Genomic DNA, 19,113 nt, shown 5'->3' on the forward strand with positions numbered 1-19,113 from the left:
GGAAAGGAAATGAAGGGAGAACAAGCCAGGACAAAATAGTGCAGGACCATGGGTGAGGAGTTTCAGTATGACAGGAAAGGAGACTAACAAAGACTGAAGAAAAGGAAAGACATTTCAGATCAACCCTCTCTCCTTACTCAGTGTTCCCTGTCTTTTATTACATCATATAACCTCTTTAAGCAAAGGCCATAACTTGTAATGTCTCATCTGTAAAGCTTTGTATGTGCTTGTACTGCCACATAAGCAGTGCCTCACCCAGAACTTGGCACTAGTTCCAGAATTGCATGCAAGTTTCAACATTGGCTGTGAGCTCTCTTCTAAGTGGACTCTTTGCACACCAGATGCATTTGCACCTGGATGAATGCATTTTGTGAGATGCACTTCTGTCCCAGAGAATGGAGAGCGTGATTGTACAGGGCTTTTTATCATTTGTCTGAGTCTATGAAATAGCATGCACACGTCCAGCTGGGTATAGGATGTTATATAGTGAGGCACATGAACTTGCTGGAGGATCTTGTGTGACTTTGTGGATCCAAAGAAGTGGGAAATTGAGTTTTCCTCTGCCAAATTCCAATATGGTATCAGTTATGCCCTGAAGTTTGCTCTTTGTTGTTAGCAAACTGTTTCTACTATACAACTTGCCAAATCCACAGAGGAGACAAAGTGAGGCCTATCTGTAGAGCTTCCACAAAGCCCCTGCCATCTCTTAAAGTTGTGGAACAACAGAACTGATTAGAATAAACCCCACAGTGCTGCTTCTAACACAGGCTGCTCTCAATGGTTGCAATCCAAGTAGACTCCTTCTGCAAAATTGCAAATTGATTTTTTTTTTTTTTTTTTTTTACCTGATTTATTCAAATATACTTCCTACTTAAATAAGCACAAGTGCTCTGCATTATAGTTCACAATAATTAATCTTCAATACTTACAAAATGAGAAGAGCTCCTCTCTGGATAGGGAGGCCAGGAAGCATTTAAGAGAAGGAGGTAGGAAGAGATGTTTCTTAAACAGTGACTTGTTTCAGACAAACATTACTTTTAGGCAGCACCATCATTTTGAAATGGACATTCAAGGGGGGTGGGTGCTTTTCTAACCATGGAAAGAGCTCCTGCCACCCTTCTGCTCACATAAGCAGTGTGACAACTTTCCATATTCTGCCTCAGGGTGAAAACCCTCAGTCCTATTGATTGATTGAATTCAGCAAGTTGAAGAGTGTGGTTGACATTTGCACTGTGCAGATGAGTCATTCCAATTCAGGTAATTTTTGTCTCTCCCTCCTAAATGGCTCCATTAATGAGAAGAATGTTCATTCCTGTACACTGAACAAAAACAAATCAAGCTGTTAATGGCACATTGTGTGTTTCCTGACCTGGAGTGACCTCTTAGATTTCAAGAAAAGGGAGCAACATGCCTCCCGGTCATGGTGAACTCTTACTCTAATTGCTTCCAGTGAATTGCATGTACCTCTTTGCTTTAACCTGGAACTTTAACTTTTCTTGTCTTTTAATTTCAGTGAATTTAAAGACTTTTTCCCCCAACAAATTTTACCTTCTCAAACTGCCTAGGCACTCTTCTTTCTGTAGGCTAACAGAAAAAGAGCAATATAGAGTGGCATAAGACTTTCCAATACCTTGCAGAGGGATCTAGATAGCTCTTTACTAGCTGAGCCATCCACCATGCTTCACTCCAGGACTTGCACTATTGGGCGAAGTCCATAGGGTGAGGAAGGAAGTGGTAAATCTCCCCTAGGCAGCATTTTTTCAAGCTGTAAATGTAGCATAGGCAGATTTCCAGTAACCTTGGATGCCATCAATTTGCTTGTCATTTTGATAATGGCACAGACAATTGTAGATTATAAAGCACATAAATTTGGGAGGCTGTCAGGAGTTACATAGCTTACATGCTGTTTATAGCTGTCATTTGGTTTCCAAGTGCATTTCAAGTGAATTACATTCATTCATTAAAATCCTAAATAATCGGGGACCTCCCCCAGGTCCCATCCAATTCAAATAAGACCCCTCCATTTATGTTCTAGGACAAGATTTATCAAGAAGGAGCAGCAGTAGAACCTTTTCTGTGGAAGGTTCTCATTTATTAGCATTGACTTCATTGCTTTGCCAGCATCAGGGTTTGTTGGCCATTAGAGCACAGCGTCAAGGCCTGTCAGTTCAGCCAGGCTCATGACTCTTTGTCTGATGCGAAGATGAGCATGGTCAGGATGCAGTTATTCATTCCTGCAAGTAGCGATTCAGTTGCCATATTTATGGGGTGTTGATTTATTTCAGAATTGTTAACTTAAGGAGTCTGAGGCTCAGGGATGTTAAAGCCAATGGGTGCAGTGAAAGAATGTGGCTGTATAAATGGATTTATTGTACCGTGTAAAGCAAAGTTACTGTATGTGTAGGTGATGAAAGGACATTTAAGGGGAAAAGTATGGGATGCTGCAATTCCCATGAATCTGTTTCTCTTGCACCTTTCCGGCCCTCTGGGAAGCTCTGTTTAACCCACATATTCATGCTTTCACCATCTGATTGCAGATTGATGCATTCCAGCACATGCAGCATTTTGTGCAGACAATGCAGCAACAGGCACAACATGCTATTGCAACTGAGGACCAGCAGCACAAGCAGGAGCTGCACAAGCTTATGGCACGGTTAGTACCAGGTCCTCTGTGACCCTGGGTTTGGGTCATGGCACTGGCACATCTCTTCAGATTACAAAGGGCATGCAGAAAACAAGCTGAACAATAATTCTCCTTCATTTGGCTGGTGGAGGCCAGTTACATGATGTGACATGCAGACCTGTTGCATAATTGCAGCCACTCAGCCTTTTGCAAGTCCAGAAGGTCTGTTGGTAGGTTAGACACCATCAGACTCCATTTAAACAAGCTTGTGTTTGTCCTAGGCAGCTGGCTGTATTTTTCCTGTAGTGTAGCTGATTGGACAAAAAAGACAGCGTTCTCTGCATGACTCATTCTTTAGGGACTTTGGGAGTGGGGGGCAACCAGTCAGCAGGAAAGAAGCACTTTCCACATGACTGGCACATCCATGCTTCTGGCAGCTCAGGCACTTTGGTGCTGCCCTCAGCCACTGAGTGCCCAGCATGAAAGATTCTTTTCAAAAACAGCATTGCATTAAAAATGCATCCAGTAATGTCAACTTTCCTCCCCAGGGCTTGGCAGCTCTGACAAGTCTATTGTTTCTTGCTGAATGATTCAAAATGATGATTTATTGCTGAAGGGACTTTTTAAAGCACCAATATATTTCCTAAACCCTTATGACAATGGGAACTTTATAAACAGCCATTCTCTGTTAAATCTTGCATAATGATTAGCTTGAATGGCAAGTGCTTATGAGCTGAAGATGGGGTTCTTGATGTAGGATGCTAATTGGAAGTTGCAAAAGTTAAAAAGGACTGAGCTGTGTTAGGTGCATATTTATAGCCCGTGGAGAGACCTAAGCATCAAACTTCACAAACCTTCACAACCCATCTTACAGCATGGGAAGCATTTATTTTCTCCCCCCCAGGCGGTGGAGTTAATATCCTTGGCTAAACCAAGAATCATTATTCTCCATGCACCCTCAGTGGGTGGCTGTCATAGTGTATTCCTACGCCATGCTAGTTTTAATGGTGGTAGGTTATTTGCGGCACCTCACAGGGAGACTGTGCCACCTGCATGGTGATCTTTTTTGGAGGATTTCGGTGCAATTAAAAACATTAATTAGGCCTCATGATGCCTCTGTAAGGCAGTTATTAGCTTCATTCTGTAACTGGGCAACCTGCAGCACTTGGACATGCCTCAAGTCAAGCAAGCCAGGGAGACAAAACGTAGGAAGGAGCCATCGGCAGCCATTCTAACTACCATGCTGTACCCTCTGTCTGCATTTCAGCCTGGTTTATATAGCTAGATTCCAGATGAAGTCAGCCTTGTAAGCCAACTGGTTCATGTTTTAGTGTCTGTCATGTTTCAAGATTAACAGCCTAACTTGCTTTATCAGGTGTTTCCTGAAACTGGGAGAGTGGCAGCTTAACCTACAAGGCATCAATGAAAGCACCATCCCCAAAGTCTTGCAGTACTACAGTGCTGCCACTGAGCACGACCGCAACTGGTACAAGGTGAGCAAGGAGAAACCTTAATGCTAGACCACAGGCAATACAGGTAAGTACTGCACCCTGAAGCACAATGCAACACCAGATTGTTTGGCCTACGTAACCTTCTCCCCTGTTGAATATATGATAGACCCAAGTATAGCACTGAGACCAGTGTAAGTGTCTCTGCAGCTCAGGTCAAGCATGACGTTGTTCAGATGTTGATTGGCCAGTAGCACTGGGTCACAGTTCAACTCGTGGAGTCACATTTGGGATCTTCTGTCTTGCAGATTAATTGCAGATGTTTAATGACTGGGGGATGCTAATCCTTAGGGAGATGGATAAGTTTGCTTCAGTGCAGTGGTCCAAGCCAGGATTCCTGCTATTAGTTCTCAAAGGAGCTTTTACCTTCGGAACCTTCCAAAGCTAACACTGGAGAGCCTACCTGCCTGTGGGCAGCATGCTCCTGACCAGATGTCCTTCCACCTCTTCCCCCATCAACTTCTCCTTAAGCTTCACCTTCTCATTTCTGAATCACAACCCCTCACTTTAAACTTTGCAGAGCATGTTGGTAGGGTGCGAAAATGGGAAGCAGTTTTAATTGTACTGCAGAGATGTTTAAATTACTCAAAAGTGGAGGCTGCATAGGGGCTTCCTCATCCCTGGGTTTCCTATTGACGTTCTGATTCCCTCGTTGACAGGCCTGGCATGCCTGGGCAGTGATGAACTTTGAGGCTGTGCTTCACTACAAACATCAGAACCAGGCCAGAGACGAAAAGAAGAAACTGCGTCACGCCAGCGGAACCAGCATCACCAGTGCCAACACAGAAGGCAGCAACAGTGAGAGCGAAGCAGAGAGCACAGAGAATAGTCCCATCCCATCTCCTGTGCAAAAGAAAGTCACTGAGGTATGGCCTGCCCTTCCTTCCTGCTGGGGGCAAGGATGAGTGGCACTGAATAGCAGGTGCTCAGTTTTGAAAGACATAACATGGAACTGCCTTTCTGAGAGCTCTCCCATGTTAGGGCTCAGGCTTTTCACCCACAGATTTAAGTGAGGCTTGAAATAAGCAAAAAAGCTTTTACTAGCTCTTACTGCTCATGATTTTGCCAGTAGATTCAAGTATCATAAGAATCCTGGCTGTGTAGAAGACATGCAGGAAGAGCAGGGAATAGCCATGCGTCCTCTGAAGGGGAAGGTACGTGCGCATTCAGGTGTAGGCTCATGCATCCTAGACTAGATTAATACACCTTGTGGGGGAGGACTGGCAAGAGACTGGAGTGGTATGAATCATGTGTGTATATGTATATAAATATATGCTTCATTGCTTAGGATCATGAGGGAAGCCTGTAGACTGGTAACAACTTGCAGTCCGGTTCCTCCTGATGTGTTCTTGCCGAACTAAGACAGCCATTTATATTCCCCCAGGATTTATCCAAAACCCTCCTGATGTACACAGTCCCTGCTGTCCAGGGTTTCTTCCGATCCATTTCTTTGTCCCGAGGCAACAACCTACAAGACACGCTCAGGTACCCTGGGAAGTACATACAAATAGAATCAAGCTGACAGCAATACACATACTTGCTTTAAGTCTCACTGTAACATGCTTCTGCACTCATGTGGCTCAAAAAGTGACGACTGCATAATCAATCTGAGCTTGTTTGTGGTCAGTCATACTCCTATTCTGCTTTCTCCAGTTGGTAAACTGGATCTGAGTGCAAGACACTGAAATGCCCTGTTTTTTCTTTTTCTTTCAGAGTCCTTACCCTTTGGTTTGACTATGGCCACTGGCCTGATGTAAATGAAGCTCTGGTTGAAGGAGTCAAAGCAATCCAAATAGATACTTGGCTTCAGGTAAGGAGTGTAAGGGACTGTGCAACCTGTCGTTTCTTAGGGAGCACTTAGGATTTCAGAGTTACTGAGGTTCCAAACTGGCATCTTGCCAGAGACATTCCTTTATGTGACCGTGAGTGCAAAATTTGTAACTTAGCAAGCACCTTGGACAGAGCTGGAGCCTCATTCATTCTGGATGCAGATGTCAGCTGAGTACTGCTTGAAAAGGAGACTGAGTTTAAAGTGAAAGATGACATGCAGTAAAAATGACAGGGTATGAAACTCTGTTGTGTAACCCTAATGTAATATAATGGACCCTTAGTCCATTTCAAGGTGGCTCTGTAGACTGGACCTCATACAGAAGGCTTCTTCTGTCCATCTTCCTTTTATGTTTATCTTTCTTTTGAGATGTGGGAGAACCCTACAGCAATTGTGGATGAGGCACATCATCCACCACTGGGTTCAATGAGTAATATGCCTACATACATGATAGTCACACATCATATGATACTCATTGTCTCGCTCAGCTGTTCCTAACCTTTGATGTCCTTTGGGTCTTTTTGCTGTCCACCTCTATTCTCTGTGTAGCTGCTAGGATGTACACTGGGATCTCTGGTGACAGCCAAACAGATATGCATGCAGTGGGCTGAACAGCTTGCAAGCCACACCCGAGAGAAGACTGTAACTTTCATTTTCTCATCCTTGGTGTTAGGTTATCCCTCAGCTCATTGCAAGAATTGATACCCCACGGCCATTAGTGGGACGCCTTATTCACCAGCTCCTCACGGATATTGGGAGATACCACCCTCAGGTATGCTTTGGCCCAAAGGAAGACTTACAGTTAGAATTTTGACCATGAAAGGCTTTTATATATGGTCCGTGCTAGAATGAGTGATTACTGAGGGAAGGTGTAAGGGGCAGGTTCTGGAAAAGAACTCATTATAGTTCATACATAGCAGAAGAGTTTCATTGCTGTTCACTTTCCTGAGCAGTTAATTTGTTCCTCTGAAAGCTTTTTCTCCTCAGCCTCCATCACAAAAAAGATGCAAATTTAGAATGGTTGAGACGCAAGACATCTGAACCAAACAGAGCTTGATGGCGTCTCCTTCTATTAGGAACATGGTGAAAATTGCTTTCTAAAACCCAGTCCCATTAAATAACTGTTAATGGGCAGCAGCTGCTGCGTTTCCTGCCTTGGGCACAGAGAATCATATCCCAGTGTGCTAGAGAGGCTTGTCTTTCCCTCGGCTTGATACCAGTTTATCAACACAGTTTGATACCAGTTCATCAACAATGAATCATTTTGCTGCCCAATAAGTGAAAATCCAGGCCTTTTAGATTATAGGACTTCCTGTTGGAAAAAAAAAACTCTTTCAGTTCTCCATTTCAAGAAGTCAATTTGCTTTTGCTGTCCCAATATTGCCATTTCTTCATCCTATTGGACTGAAACAGGCTTGTTGCTTAGTTTTTTGTCTGTGTGGATCCACTTTATTTTTTTTATTTTTTTTTTTTTGCTTCTCTGATACATGCAGCACCTGTTATCTGTTGATGGTTATAAAGTATTACTGTTTTGGTGTTTGTCGTAGGCTTTGATCTACCCCTTGACTGTGGCTTCTAAGTCCACCACCACTGCTCGCCACAACGCTGCCAATAAAATCCTGAAAAACATGTGCGAGCACAGTAGCACACTGGTACAGCAGGCAATGATGGTGAGTGCTGTGTGGATAGGTCCAAAAAAAGGAATCTTTTCATGAACTGATGCACCAGCCTTATTCAATCTTTGGGTCTATTTTAAGTACAGATAATTTCTCCCACTAAACTGGAAGAGAATGCCCAGTGTTAATTTGATTTTTGCATACAGTTAATTTGCTGGGAAGTAATCTCCTCTTTGGAAGGGATTGTTTTAAAGTGAAATAATTTCAAGGAGACATGATAGGGCCATAAGCTTTAAATACTAAGTTCTTGTTTCTTGTCATGAATGAAAGTAGGGAAGAGAGGAAGTGGGGAATGGGTATCATTGACCATGAAGAAAAACATTTGTTTGATGAGACACGGGACTAGAACATGCCAAATCTGTTTCCTTTCTGGGGAAAGGACTGGCTTGTCTTAATTGCTAAATGTGTAATGAATAACTGAAGGCAAGAATACATTTTCAGGCAGACTTACACAATTGTATATGTTCTGGTAAGTGGTAAATCAAGCTATAATAATAGGTTAGGCTACTGAAAGCCAAATAATACGTTAGGCTACTGAAAGCCAAAGAAAAAATATCAAGTAGTCAGAATGGGGGGTGGGAAGTGTGACCCCCCTCTAGCTGCCAGCAGGCAAGTGCTTTAATATTTTCAAAGGAGAAAGTAATCTTGTGGGGGATTTTTTTTTTTTCAATTAATGTGCATTCAAGCAGCTTTTCTTCAGGAATTTAGTGTCTTCCTTGTCCTGATCCAGGTGAGCGAAGAGCTCATCCGTGTGGCCATCCTGTGGCATGAGATGTGGCATGAGGGGCTGGAAGAGGCATCCCGTCTGTACTTTGGAGAGAGGAATGTGAAAGGCATGTTTGAAGTGCTGGAGCCTCTTCATGCTATGATGGAACGTGGCCCTCAGACGTTAAAGGAAACATCCTTCAATCAGGTATTTGCAAGTAGCAGCAGAATGTGCTTCTCTTAGCTGTGCAAAACAAAACAAGGTGTTCCTAAAACATTGCCATTTTCCTTTACAGTATAGCAGGAAAGACGCTAGATATTTTTAGCAGATGAAGCAATGGTAGTTATGTATGTGTGCCTGAGAGCAAGAGAGATCCTTTATGATTCCAGGTCTTCAGTGTGGAAGTTTGACAGTGCAGCTGTTCTAGATTAGAATCTTTCTACAAAAGATTGCCACTTGCATCACACATGCCACAGGTTGGCCACCTCTACTTGAGAGCATGCTTCAATCAGGAAATGGGGTTAGTCTACCAGTTGAATGAAGGATAAGTCTCTTGAGATACTATGTACTAATTTCAAATGGTATATCTCTGCATTGTTAGTTTTTGCTGACTCTTATAGTATCTATCTGGGCCTTGTGTGAAAGATCTCATGGGATTTGTATAATAACCTTTTTGACCCTGTCAGTGGGGAAGCACTTCCTGCTTTGCAGCAGTTTCTTGTCCCTTAAGATTGCCCTGCTTTGCGGTCTGCCTCAGTACCTACAGCAGCAACTGGGCACCAGTGGGGCTAAATAAAGACGGCTCCTCCCAGGTCTGCGCACACTGCTTCTCTGACTTTGCAGTAATTGCTTTTCCCCTCAGCTGTGCCATTACAAGGTGATTCAGCTTTTTATGCCGCCTTGTAGGGGTGAAGTCGTTTTGTGCGAGTGCCCTGTCAGGTAGATATAATGCAGGTCTTGGCACCAGAGATTCTGGGTTCTAATATTGAACCTGCCACTGATGTGCCGTAAAAAACAAGCCTCAGTCAAAGTTTGTATAGCAGTTTGAAAATAAATAAATGGCCTGTAGCAGTGTTTAATTGTTCTCCCATCTTCCCAGGCATATGGCAGAGACTTAATGGAGGCTCAGGAATGGTGCAGAAAATACATGAAATCTGGAAATGTCAAGGACCTCACCCAGGCCTGGGACCTCTATTACCATGTATTCAGGCGCATCTCGAAGCAGCTGCCTCAGGTGGGGGGAGAGGTACAGTTCTGTTGTGGGTCATACAGTTTATGCTATCAGTACTTTTCTCTGTTCTGTGTTCTCTGTCTATCCAAAACACTCGAAGAGAGTATTCCTGAAACACCTCCCTGTGACATGCTTGGAAGCTGCAGAGGTCGTAGGCTTAATCTTTACACAGTGCTCTTTCCGGGTGACAGAAATACTGAAGGCTGGCAATCAGACCTTCCATAACCTATGCTTTTCTGACGTTTTAATTAAGTTGACATGTATATTAATTTTTTTCTTGTTTGCAGCTCACTTCCTTGGAACTACAATATGTGTCACCAAAGCTTCTAATGTGCCGGGACTTGGAATTAGCAGTACCAGGGACGTATGATCCCAACCAGCCAATTATCCGCATTCAGTCCATTGCACCATCCTTGCAAGTAATCACATCCAAGCAGAGGCCCAGGAAGTTAACGTTAATGGGTAAGAAACACAAATGGTTGCCAGTTCTACAGTCTGCTGTTCTAATCCTGAAATAGTTCAGGCTTTCATCTCAAGCTGCTTACTTGACAAGAGAAGCCTCTACAGCATTTCCTTGAAATGGAGTTTTCATTTTTGGTAAAAGCTTTTTCAGGACATGCTGGCTACTCAGAGTGCCTGACTCTCCCAGCTTTGGAAACATCTTCTTTTACTCTTTCCCTTGTTACTCAACAGGTAGGAAGCCTAGAACTGTAAGATAAAAGAAATACTTTATATAATGTGTTTCATCCCAAGGTGCCTCAGCTGTGCGTAGGCAGGCAGCACTGACACACAGCCACTTCTGGGGTGGAAGCTGTTAGTTGAGTGGCATGAAATCCTTCACTTGTGTTCTGATCAAAGAAGCTCTTAAATTTTGTCTCGGTAAACAATGAAGTGTGCTTTATATGATTCCTTTAACCCAGCAAGATGAAAGATGGTGCTGATTGTTGGGTATGTTTATGCTGACATCATTATGCACCCAAGCTAGTTCAAGTACTGCTAGCAATGCAGTCATAAGCAGCCCAGAGCTATACGTGGGTTGCAAAGCCCACCTGAGAGGTTGAATAAATCCTTGGGCAGTTTGCTCATCCAAGGGCCAGTGCTGCTAAAGGACTGTGCTTCCCTAACAAAGTTAGCTACTTTAAAGATAGCTCTGGTAAGTCTGAGAGAGCTGTGACCATTTTAGCATTAGACATACCCTTCCACAGAATTCAAAGCTGTGGTTCCAAGGCCGATATCTTAGTTACTAACCTAATTCTTTTGGCAATATGTAGCTTGAAAGAGCAAAAGGAATTTTAAAAAGAGTGAACTCAAAAAATAAAGAACAAACCAAACAGCTGGATTTAGAAGGGCTGAATATAGTGATTAGGAGCTTGAGACACTAGACTGGGGAGAGAGGGGAGTAAGAGTGGTAAACAAGCTATTACTGCAAGAAACTAGTATCATTTTGTTCTGTTTTGTCAATATCCTGACAATACAACAGTATCCTGTTGTATAATTATTCCTGGTATTACCACTGTTTCCGAAGTATGGAATCTCAGTAATCTCTTTTAAGTGATATAAACCATTTCCTCAAAATCAAGACTTGTTTTCATAGAATCATGGAAATGTAGGGCTGGAAACAATCTCTGGAGAGCATCTAGTCCAGTTTTGTTGCATTAATTCTTAACATGTGAATCCCACCTTCAGAAGGTGGCACAATAAGATTAGACTCCCTAGCATCCTGCATCTCACTATATCGTTCTAGTAGTTTTCATGCAGCTAAGACATCCTCTAATTGTACATCACAGCTATACTCCCGTAACTTGCCTTCCAGGAAGCAATGGGCATGAGTTCGTATTCCTTCTGAAGGGCCATGAGGATCTCCGCCAGGATGAAAGAGTGATGCAGCTCTTTGGACTGGTCAACACTTTGCTGGCCAATGACCCAACTTCCCTTCGTAAAAATCTCAGGTATCAGAGTGGATATATAGGTCCTTTTAATGCATTCGTGCCAATGTGCCACATAAAGATGATGTGGACTTCCTTAAAACCTCCACTCTTTTTTCACTAGTGTATAAAGAAATGGAAAATCCAGTAACAAGATGAAGGCTGCCACAAAGTGAAGCATTTATGTAACTAAAATTTAGAGGAAATGTACCGTGAAAGGAGCATGTTTTTGTTTTGTTCTGTTCTTTTAATTAAAAGCCTTTCTAATGGCATTTCAAGACGTTCAGGATATAATCCCAAGGCATTTCATGTGTTGGCTTCAGCATCATAAAGCAAGACACGTTAAAGATCTTGGTGGCTTAATGGAATTGAGTGACTGTGATGTGTTGATATTGTACCATGGTTTACAGTGGCATTCAGAGAGGTACAAATGATCCTGTGAAATGTTTACTTTTTTGGGTGAGGAAGTTTCTTTAACAGTGTATATGATGTATTGAGAAAGAGGTTCCAGCTCTGTATAGTAACAAAGCTGTCTTTTGGAGGCAGGGGGAGAGTTTGGTTGGGTCTGAGTTTGGGTTTGGGTTTCTTTTGGGGCTGGTTTGCTTTTTTGTTTTTAGAAGTGATGGATTGGAAACACATTTAGATCCCCTCCAGAGTCAGGCAGGAGGCTGTTTTAGACGAGTTGGTTTTGTATACATGTTGATGTTGCATATTACAAATTGGTACATTAATTGGTTCTTCCTTGCTCTGCATAGCATCCAGAGATATGCTGTTATTCCGCTGTCTACAAACTCTGGGCTGATTGGCTGGGTTCCCCACTGTGACACTTTGCACGCACTCATCCGAGACTACCGGGAGAAGAAGAAGATCCTTCTCAACATCGAACATCGCATCATGCTAAGGGTAAAGAACGAGGCTGGCAGACAATTGGGTCTTCTGTTAGGACTCTGTAGAGTCCCTTTGACTAGAATGAGCAATGGCACAGGTTCTTATTCCCATTTATTTTGACCCCTTTATGTGGTGGTAATAATGGTAAAAAGCATGAAATGAAAATGCTAAAATATTTAGGAAAGGCAATGAATTAGCAACAGGTCACAGAGTTATTAATTTCTCGTTTGCCATTTCAATAGTGCCCACAAACTATTGTCATCTAATGGCTAGAATGATTATAGTGGAGCTCAGTCTGACTCCCAGCCTGTGTCGACTCAACTAGCCTCCTCCATCAGCAGTAAGGCTGTAAATTGAATGAGCTACAAAAATCACAGGTTGACAGGGCAGTGCTGGTACAACTGGTTCCATCAATTAAGAGAGGGCATGACCCCCCAGAATACAATTGGAGACCTCTCTCCAAAACAGAAATCCCCCTCCGCTTTTTTAATTAGAAGTGGCTGTGGCTCAAATTGCTAGGGGTTGCAGTTCAGATGAGTTCTGCAATACTGACTGTTCTTGCCACGGTAGCTAGAAATGGACTGGTCTCTACTGCGAAGTAATTAATAATTTAACTCCTCCTGGAGTTTTTCTCAGAAAACTAGTTGAGACTGACATGCTCCTTGTATTGTGGTGCTTTGAGACCTGTTATGGGAAACCTAGTAGTGTAGCTTCTAACTGGCATATCTGTATTGTAGATGGCTCCAGATTATGACCACCTGACCTTGATGCAGAAAGTGGAGGTGTTTGAACACGCTGTCAATAACACAGCTGGGGATGATCTTGCCAAGCTGCTGTGGCTGAAAAGCCCAAGCTCTGAGGTACAGCCAACTTGAATCATTACTAATGGCTTTTGCAGGCAGCTGTGCATGTCTTTTTGGTTTATATGGACACGATAAAACGTACAGCAGTCACTGAGGGCTGGATTCACAAATGGGCTCTGGTGTTATGACAGCTTCACACCACCAGACTTTGAACCACCTGGTTCCTGGTCTGGAATCCCCAAGGTAAACACCTTCATACTCCCTAGGCCTTTTTGGCAGGCATACCACAAGCTAAGCCCCACACCCTCACCAAGTGCTACTCTGATCCCTTTCCTAATCTGCTGTTCTGTTTTCTGCTCCCTGCCCAATCTGTGAGCCACATTCAAGGTTACATATGCCACTTGTGGTACGTATATGCCACAGATTGGCCATCCCTACCCTATACAGTGCATTGGAGAGAGCCAGGCATTTCAGAGTGTGATGTACCACAGCCAACTGAGCTGGGAGCTGCGGGGAGCTAACTAGAAGGTCTGAAATCCTGCCCCTCCCACTGACTTCAGCATTTGCTCAATCTGTGCCAGATTGGGATTCACAGCCCACTACCGCTTTCTGGGTTTTGACACCTAAATTGCCCCTTTTAAAAAGGGACCGGGGGGTCACTTGCAACCAGGAGGAGGTGGGATAGAGGTAGGATTATACCTGCTTCCACCCAGAAGCTCCATGAATACAGCAGTCACCCAGGGTGCTTTTCAGATGAACCATATTTGCAGTGTTGGGGACAGGTTAGAACCCAGCTCCCCCTCCCTGATGAGTGTCCTGACCACAGAGAGAGATCTCATTTGCTCTCTCGTGAAGCTGAAATTCTTGGTAGCAAATGAAACTGCTCTAGCCAGGGAAGAAAAGAGTGTCTGCACAATAGAACAGCCTGTTGCTTGCTGGTGTTGGCACTCTCTGAGGTGGTGGGCAATGCAGTCTTGAACCCACAAAGGCCAAGGAGAGGGATACTGATACCTGTGGAGGTAATGTATTGAAGGGGGATACTGCCTCCATCTCTGAATTCATGTAGCCAGGGCTGTAATGTGTTGACTCAGTGTTCTCAGTATGCCTTCAGGCTCAAAGTATGCCTTTTGAATCAAGCTCTTCATGGTGTTTAGACAGAGGAACACCTTGGTTAGAGGTCTTATTCAAGTTTAGGTGCGAGGCAGGCCTGGAGCTGCTCAACCTTGCCCAAATGGCAGAAGTTCTGAGCACAAAAATTCATTCAGAGAAGCAGAATTTTAGGCCCCTCAGGAACTTCACTCTGGTGCCTCCAAGGTTAGCCAAAGTGGTTTGAAGATCACAATCTTGGGCTTAGGCACTTAAATTCCACCTAAGTCCTGGTTAGGTATCTAAGACACTTTGTGGATTTTGCCCTATATCCCCCTAGAGCCCATTCCTTCTGTGTGTAGTAACAAAGAAGTGGAGGATAAAGGACTAATTTTAAATGGCTGTTAGCTCCTACCTTATTTACCGTTGGCAAAAATCCTTTCCTTTTTCATGTCCTTATGTGACAAGGTATTCAGCAGAATTTAGATTCACTGGAATCTGACAGGGCCGCACCATGGGTGCTTCTGCTGTGGCCTTAAACTTGTGACCTCGGGGCTGTCAACCATATGCCTTAGTGTCCGCGCCACCCCAGCCACCCTAGCAAAAAGAAAAAAGTGTCATATAAACAGAATTAGCATAATTAGCTGGCTTGGTTGCACATGTCCTGCTGTGCCAAACTGGAATGCTGTTTCGGAAGCAGACACAGCTTAATCAAAGGTCGTTTTATCATTGTTATGTTTAGGTGTGGTTTGACAGAAGAACAAATTATACGCGCTCACTTGCTGTGATGTCAATGGTTGGGTACATCTTGGGGCTTGGGGACAGGTGAGTGAAAATACATTTGTTTCTTTTAAATAAATTCAACTAACAGTTTCTATTGGATCTGTTCTTGAGATAGATGGCCACTTTCATTTTGGCTGTTTCAAATGTGAAATGATAGCATCTTTCAGGGCTTATTCCTGTTTCCATTATCTTCATTGCTGCAGAATCAAGGCCCTAAGGGTTTGTACATCTCTTGAGCACATGAAATTAGTATCTTCTTTCAAGAAGAATCACAAAATTAGGTCAGGAACTGAGTTCTGTTTCCAGCCCTTTCATTCACTTGCTGAGTGCCCTTAAATAAATCACTTGACCTCTGTCTGTTTACCCTTCTGTAAAATGGAGGCAAAAGTAATTCTTCACATATTGCGAGATCCACACTTACATACAGGACCACATGTGCCTTTTGCTCCACAAAGCTTAGAGAAGCCAAGATCATCCCTGTGTCCCCTCTTACCATCTGAGGCAATAAGACAGAACCCAACAGGTATCTGACCTGCTACTCTCTTCAGAGACCTCAAGCCACTTTCAACTCATCTCATGAAGAAATCCACTTTCACACATGTTCTCTGAAGGGCAGTCCTTGAATCCTTATTTTCCTTCTTACTACCCTACTCCTAGTTCCATGGGCTGAGGGGCTTTACAATGAGCACCTTGCATCCTGGCAGAGTTCAGATCCTGTGTGTTCTGCAGTGGAACTATCGCCAGCAAGGATGTGGCCAGAGCCTCTTTTGCTCACAAGAGCCACATCCTAGCTAAGTATTTTGTGTGTAAATCCCCAAGAACCCACAAGTCCAGAGATGCCTGGTCCCCACTGCATCTGCTCTAATAGTCCACCCAGGTCATTTCAGAGCCAGAAGTGAAAGTCACAACCAGAGTGAGGCCACATAAATCAGAATTGATCAGTGCTTCTTTGAAAACTCTTTACACATGGGACTCCCCCACAGATGGATGCAGAGCCATTAGAACATGTGTTGGTTTGGACACAGGAAAATTTGTTGTCCAATTTCACCTGCCCTGACTCTGGCTCAGCTCAGACTGACAGCCCCAGAAGCACAAGAAGGTATTGCTTTCAGTCCTCATGAGACTGAACTGGTGGAAGGAACCTGAAAACATGTATGGAGGGAGTATTGCTCTCTCTCTTACTCTGGCAAGAATTTTAATCATAGATGCTTTGTGTATGGGTTGGGGAGTCCATCTGGAGCATCTCTGCATGCAAAAAACAATGGTCTCTGAAGTCATGGGACTCCATCATATTGAACCAAATAGAAAAAGTTCCTGAAATGGGCAAACCAAATGAGTCTGGACCCAGTCCAGGTCTTAATGCCATAGATCCTCAGTCTACAGGAGGCAGCCTCTCTTATAGCTCTGCTAATGTCCACATCACAGTGAAGTTTAGCTTGCCACCTCCCTGTACAGATGTCCTTTGTCTTTTCTGGCCCCAGAATATCAAGGTTTCTCGAAGAATTATTACATCCTTGCCCACCAGTTTGAGGTCCCAGATCTGTTCAGGTTGTCCAGACTTTTATTTGGGTTGTAGATTACTGACCTAAGAAGACCTTTTAACTTTCTAAAAATGTATATCTGGTACCAATGTTTTTAATACTGGTTGTCTGTCTGTAAGGTAAAAGCAAATAAATCTTTCCTCCTTTTTGTGATTAAAAAAAACTTTTTCTCATGAATTTAGAACATTTGATAAGCAAGTTATAAACTCATGAAACTTTTGGTGAAAATCATAACTTGAATACTCCAGCATTAAAAATAGTACTATAATTCTCACTCTTTCTTGGTTTAAGATTGCTTCTGATAATGGCCTGTCTCCCTTCCCTTTACTACAGGCAGTACAATTCATTAAATTTTCCTATGCTGTAAAAATGTAAAATCCTAATAAAACAAGTGGAAGGGCTATCTTAAATGAAAAAGAAATGTGCCATATCCCAGGAGCATATTGATGGCTCTGCTCTGATAGGACATTTATCTTCAAAAGTAAGAGGTTTTTTTGTATCTCCTGAGTGGTAATTACTAAATCTTATCACACCCAGGATGAAAGTGCTGCAGAAAAAACTATTTATCTTGAGATTGAAGACCTCAGCAGAAAACTATCGCTGGTTGTCTTCTGACTTGTGAAGATAAATATCATTTCAGGCCAAAGCTGTGATTTACTCTTTGATGTTTTCCTCAGATTTCCTAATGATCTGTCACTCTGACTTGCCATCTCTTCCTTCAATGTAGGCACCCTTCCAACCTGATGCTAGACAGGCTCAGTGGAAAGATTCTGCATATTGACTTTGGGGACTGTTTTGAGGTAAGCTGTCTATTCAGACATCTGTTACTTTTTTTAATGTGTATTTTATATATCGTGTTGTCTGGTACAGCAAAGGTAGAATTACAAATCAGGAGCTCCCAAGTTACTGTTTTACCTCTGACTGTAGTTTTGTGGAAATCACTTAGCTTTTCTGTACCTCACTTTATCTGTAGGTAGAATGGAAATAATACATGCCTATGTCGCAGGAGTGTTATGAGGATTAGCTAGTACGCAAAGCAGTTGTCTAAGTGCTAACTGTAAATGCAGCTTTTTGTTCAACTGTTAAGACAATTTAAGTCATTGACATACAGGGAGGCTTACTCTGTAATGGCAGGCCAGATCTGAACTCTCAGCCACGTCTATGCTACAAAGTTTTGTTGATGTAGCTGTGCCAGCTAGGGGTGTGAAAAGTTCACACCCCCTGGCTAACTTGCAGAACTACCATGGGACAGACATGCTAACAGAAAAGAGCTTTTGCTAGCTCAGATTTGTCATGCAGGGGAATATAACAGTGCTGACAGAAAAACCTTTTTGGTCTGTATACACTGCATCTTCACTAGGGGGACTTGGCTGGCACAGCTATAGCAGCACAAGTTCTATAGTGTGGCCCAGCCTTTATTTTGATTGCTTTTTATTTTTCATTTAGTCGCTTTTGGAGCTTCCATCATAAAATCCCAATAGTTGGAGAGTGCAGGGCTGAGGAGTGTTTTTTGTGTTTATGACCACCAGGTTCAAAGTATGAAAGGCAGGAAAGCCAACCCTTTCCTTTTAAACAGACTGACTTCTCAGGGAAGGTAAGAAGGAAGCATCTGCAAAATGAATATATTAAACAATTCTCTCCAATTGTGCTCTTAGGTTGCAATGACAAGAGAAAAGTTTCCTGAGAAGATCCCATTTAGGCTAACAAGGATGTTGACAAATGCAATGGAGGTGAGTGAGAATTAGCAGATGCCTCCCAATAGGATTGCTCTTGAGAAGATGGCACCAGCTCTGCCAGCTCTCCATAGGTGCTCTATTGTGACCATCTCCCTCATTCCAGAGGAAGCATAAGTGTTAATATTTCAGCTGCATGTTTCTGTAATTAAATTCCTCATGTGACCCTTGCAGCATGTTAAATTAAAAACAACTCTGCTTTGATTAAAAAGGAAATTAATTCCTGCAGCTCCCCAGGCCTCACCATGTTTACTTATTTCAAATATTGGTCATGAACTTAGCCAGTAATGCAAATCTTGACAGTAAGTGTCATCTCAGCATCCTTTCCATGTTAGTCCAGCCACCGTGCCAGTGGGGTCTCTTAAATTTGTAAGGAACCTGTATCTTGTTCTCTGTATGAATAGAACATGTGAGAGAATCCCAGTTCAAGACACGGGTATATCCTGCCTTGGGAGTGAATGGGGAATCAAAAGGTAAAAAGAACCCCACTGCTGATTCACTACTTTCTTTTCTGAAGGTGACTGGCTTAGATGGTAATTACAGAATCACGTGTCACACTGTGATGGAAGTCCTGCGAGAACATAAAGACAGTGTCATGGCTGTGCTAGAAGCCTTTGTGTATGACCCGTTACTGAATTGGAGGTTGATGGACAGTAAGTTTTTTGGCCAAAAATAATGAGACAGGAGAGAGAAGTAGATCAGATGATCTGACATGCCTTTAGAAAGCCAGGGGCCCCAAATCACATGCTTGTCCAAACATTGATCTGGGTGGTTTAAAACCA

General features: G+C 43.0%; 1 protein-coding gene across 4 annotated transcripts in view; it reads left to right on the forward strand.

The window, feature by feature from the left end:
- The window catches only part of MTOR (mechanistic target of rapamycin), a 123,966-nt gene that overhangs the window by 96,048 nt on the left and 8,805 nt on the right, over positions 1-19,113 (forward strand). For 2 of the 4 annotated variants that reach the window (XM_019511733.1, XM_019511735.1), the window contains 17 exons: positions 2,538-2,653; positions 3,999-4,116; positions 4,791-4,997; positions 5,516-5,616; positions 5,845-5,941; positions 6,633-6,731; positions 7,507-7,629; positions 8,366-8,548; positions 9,441-9,587; positions 9,860-10,034; positions 11,386-11,521; positions 12,253-12,400; positions 13,123-13,245; positions 15,017-15,099; positions 17,326-17,398; positions 18,254-18,328; positions 18,849-18,984. In XM_019511733.1, the coding sequence (XP_019367278.1) occupies positions 2,538-2,653; positions 3,999-4,116; positions 4,791-4,997; positions 5,516-5,616; positions 5,845-5,941; positions 6,633-6,731; positions 7,507-7,629; positions 8,366-8,548; positions 9,441-9,587; positions 9,860-10,034; positions 11,386-11,521; positions 12,253-12,400; positions 13,123-13,245; positions 15,017-15,099; positions 17,326-17,398; positions 18,254-18,328; positions 18,849-18,984 (2,140 nt within the window). The remainder of the gene's footprint in view (positions 1-2,537; positions 2,654-3,998; positions 4,117-4,790; positions 4,998-5,515; positions 5,617-5,844; positions 5,942-6,632; positions 6,732-7,506; positions 7,630-8,365; positions 8,549-9,440; positions 9,588-9,859; positions 10,035-11,385; positions 11,522-12,252; positions 12,401-13,122; positions 13,246-15,016; positions 15,100-17,325; positions 17,399-18,253; positions 18,329-18,848; positions 18,985-19,113) is intronic. The other 2 variants (XM_019511734.1, XM_019511736.1) reach the window with 1 other exon arrangement.

Source organism: Gavialis gangeticus, unplaced genomic scaffold, assembly GCF_001723915.1.
Source record: "Gavialis gangeticus isolate Ggan-Ray unplaced genomic scaffold, GavGan_comp1, whole genome shotgun sequence".
Lineage (NCBI taxonomy): Eukaryota > Metazoa > Chordata > Crocodylia > Gavialidae > Gavialis > Gavialis gangeticus.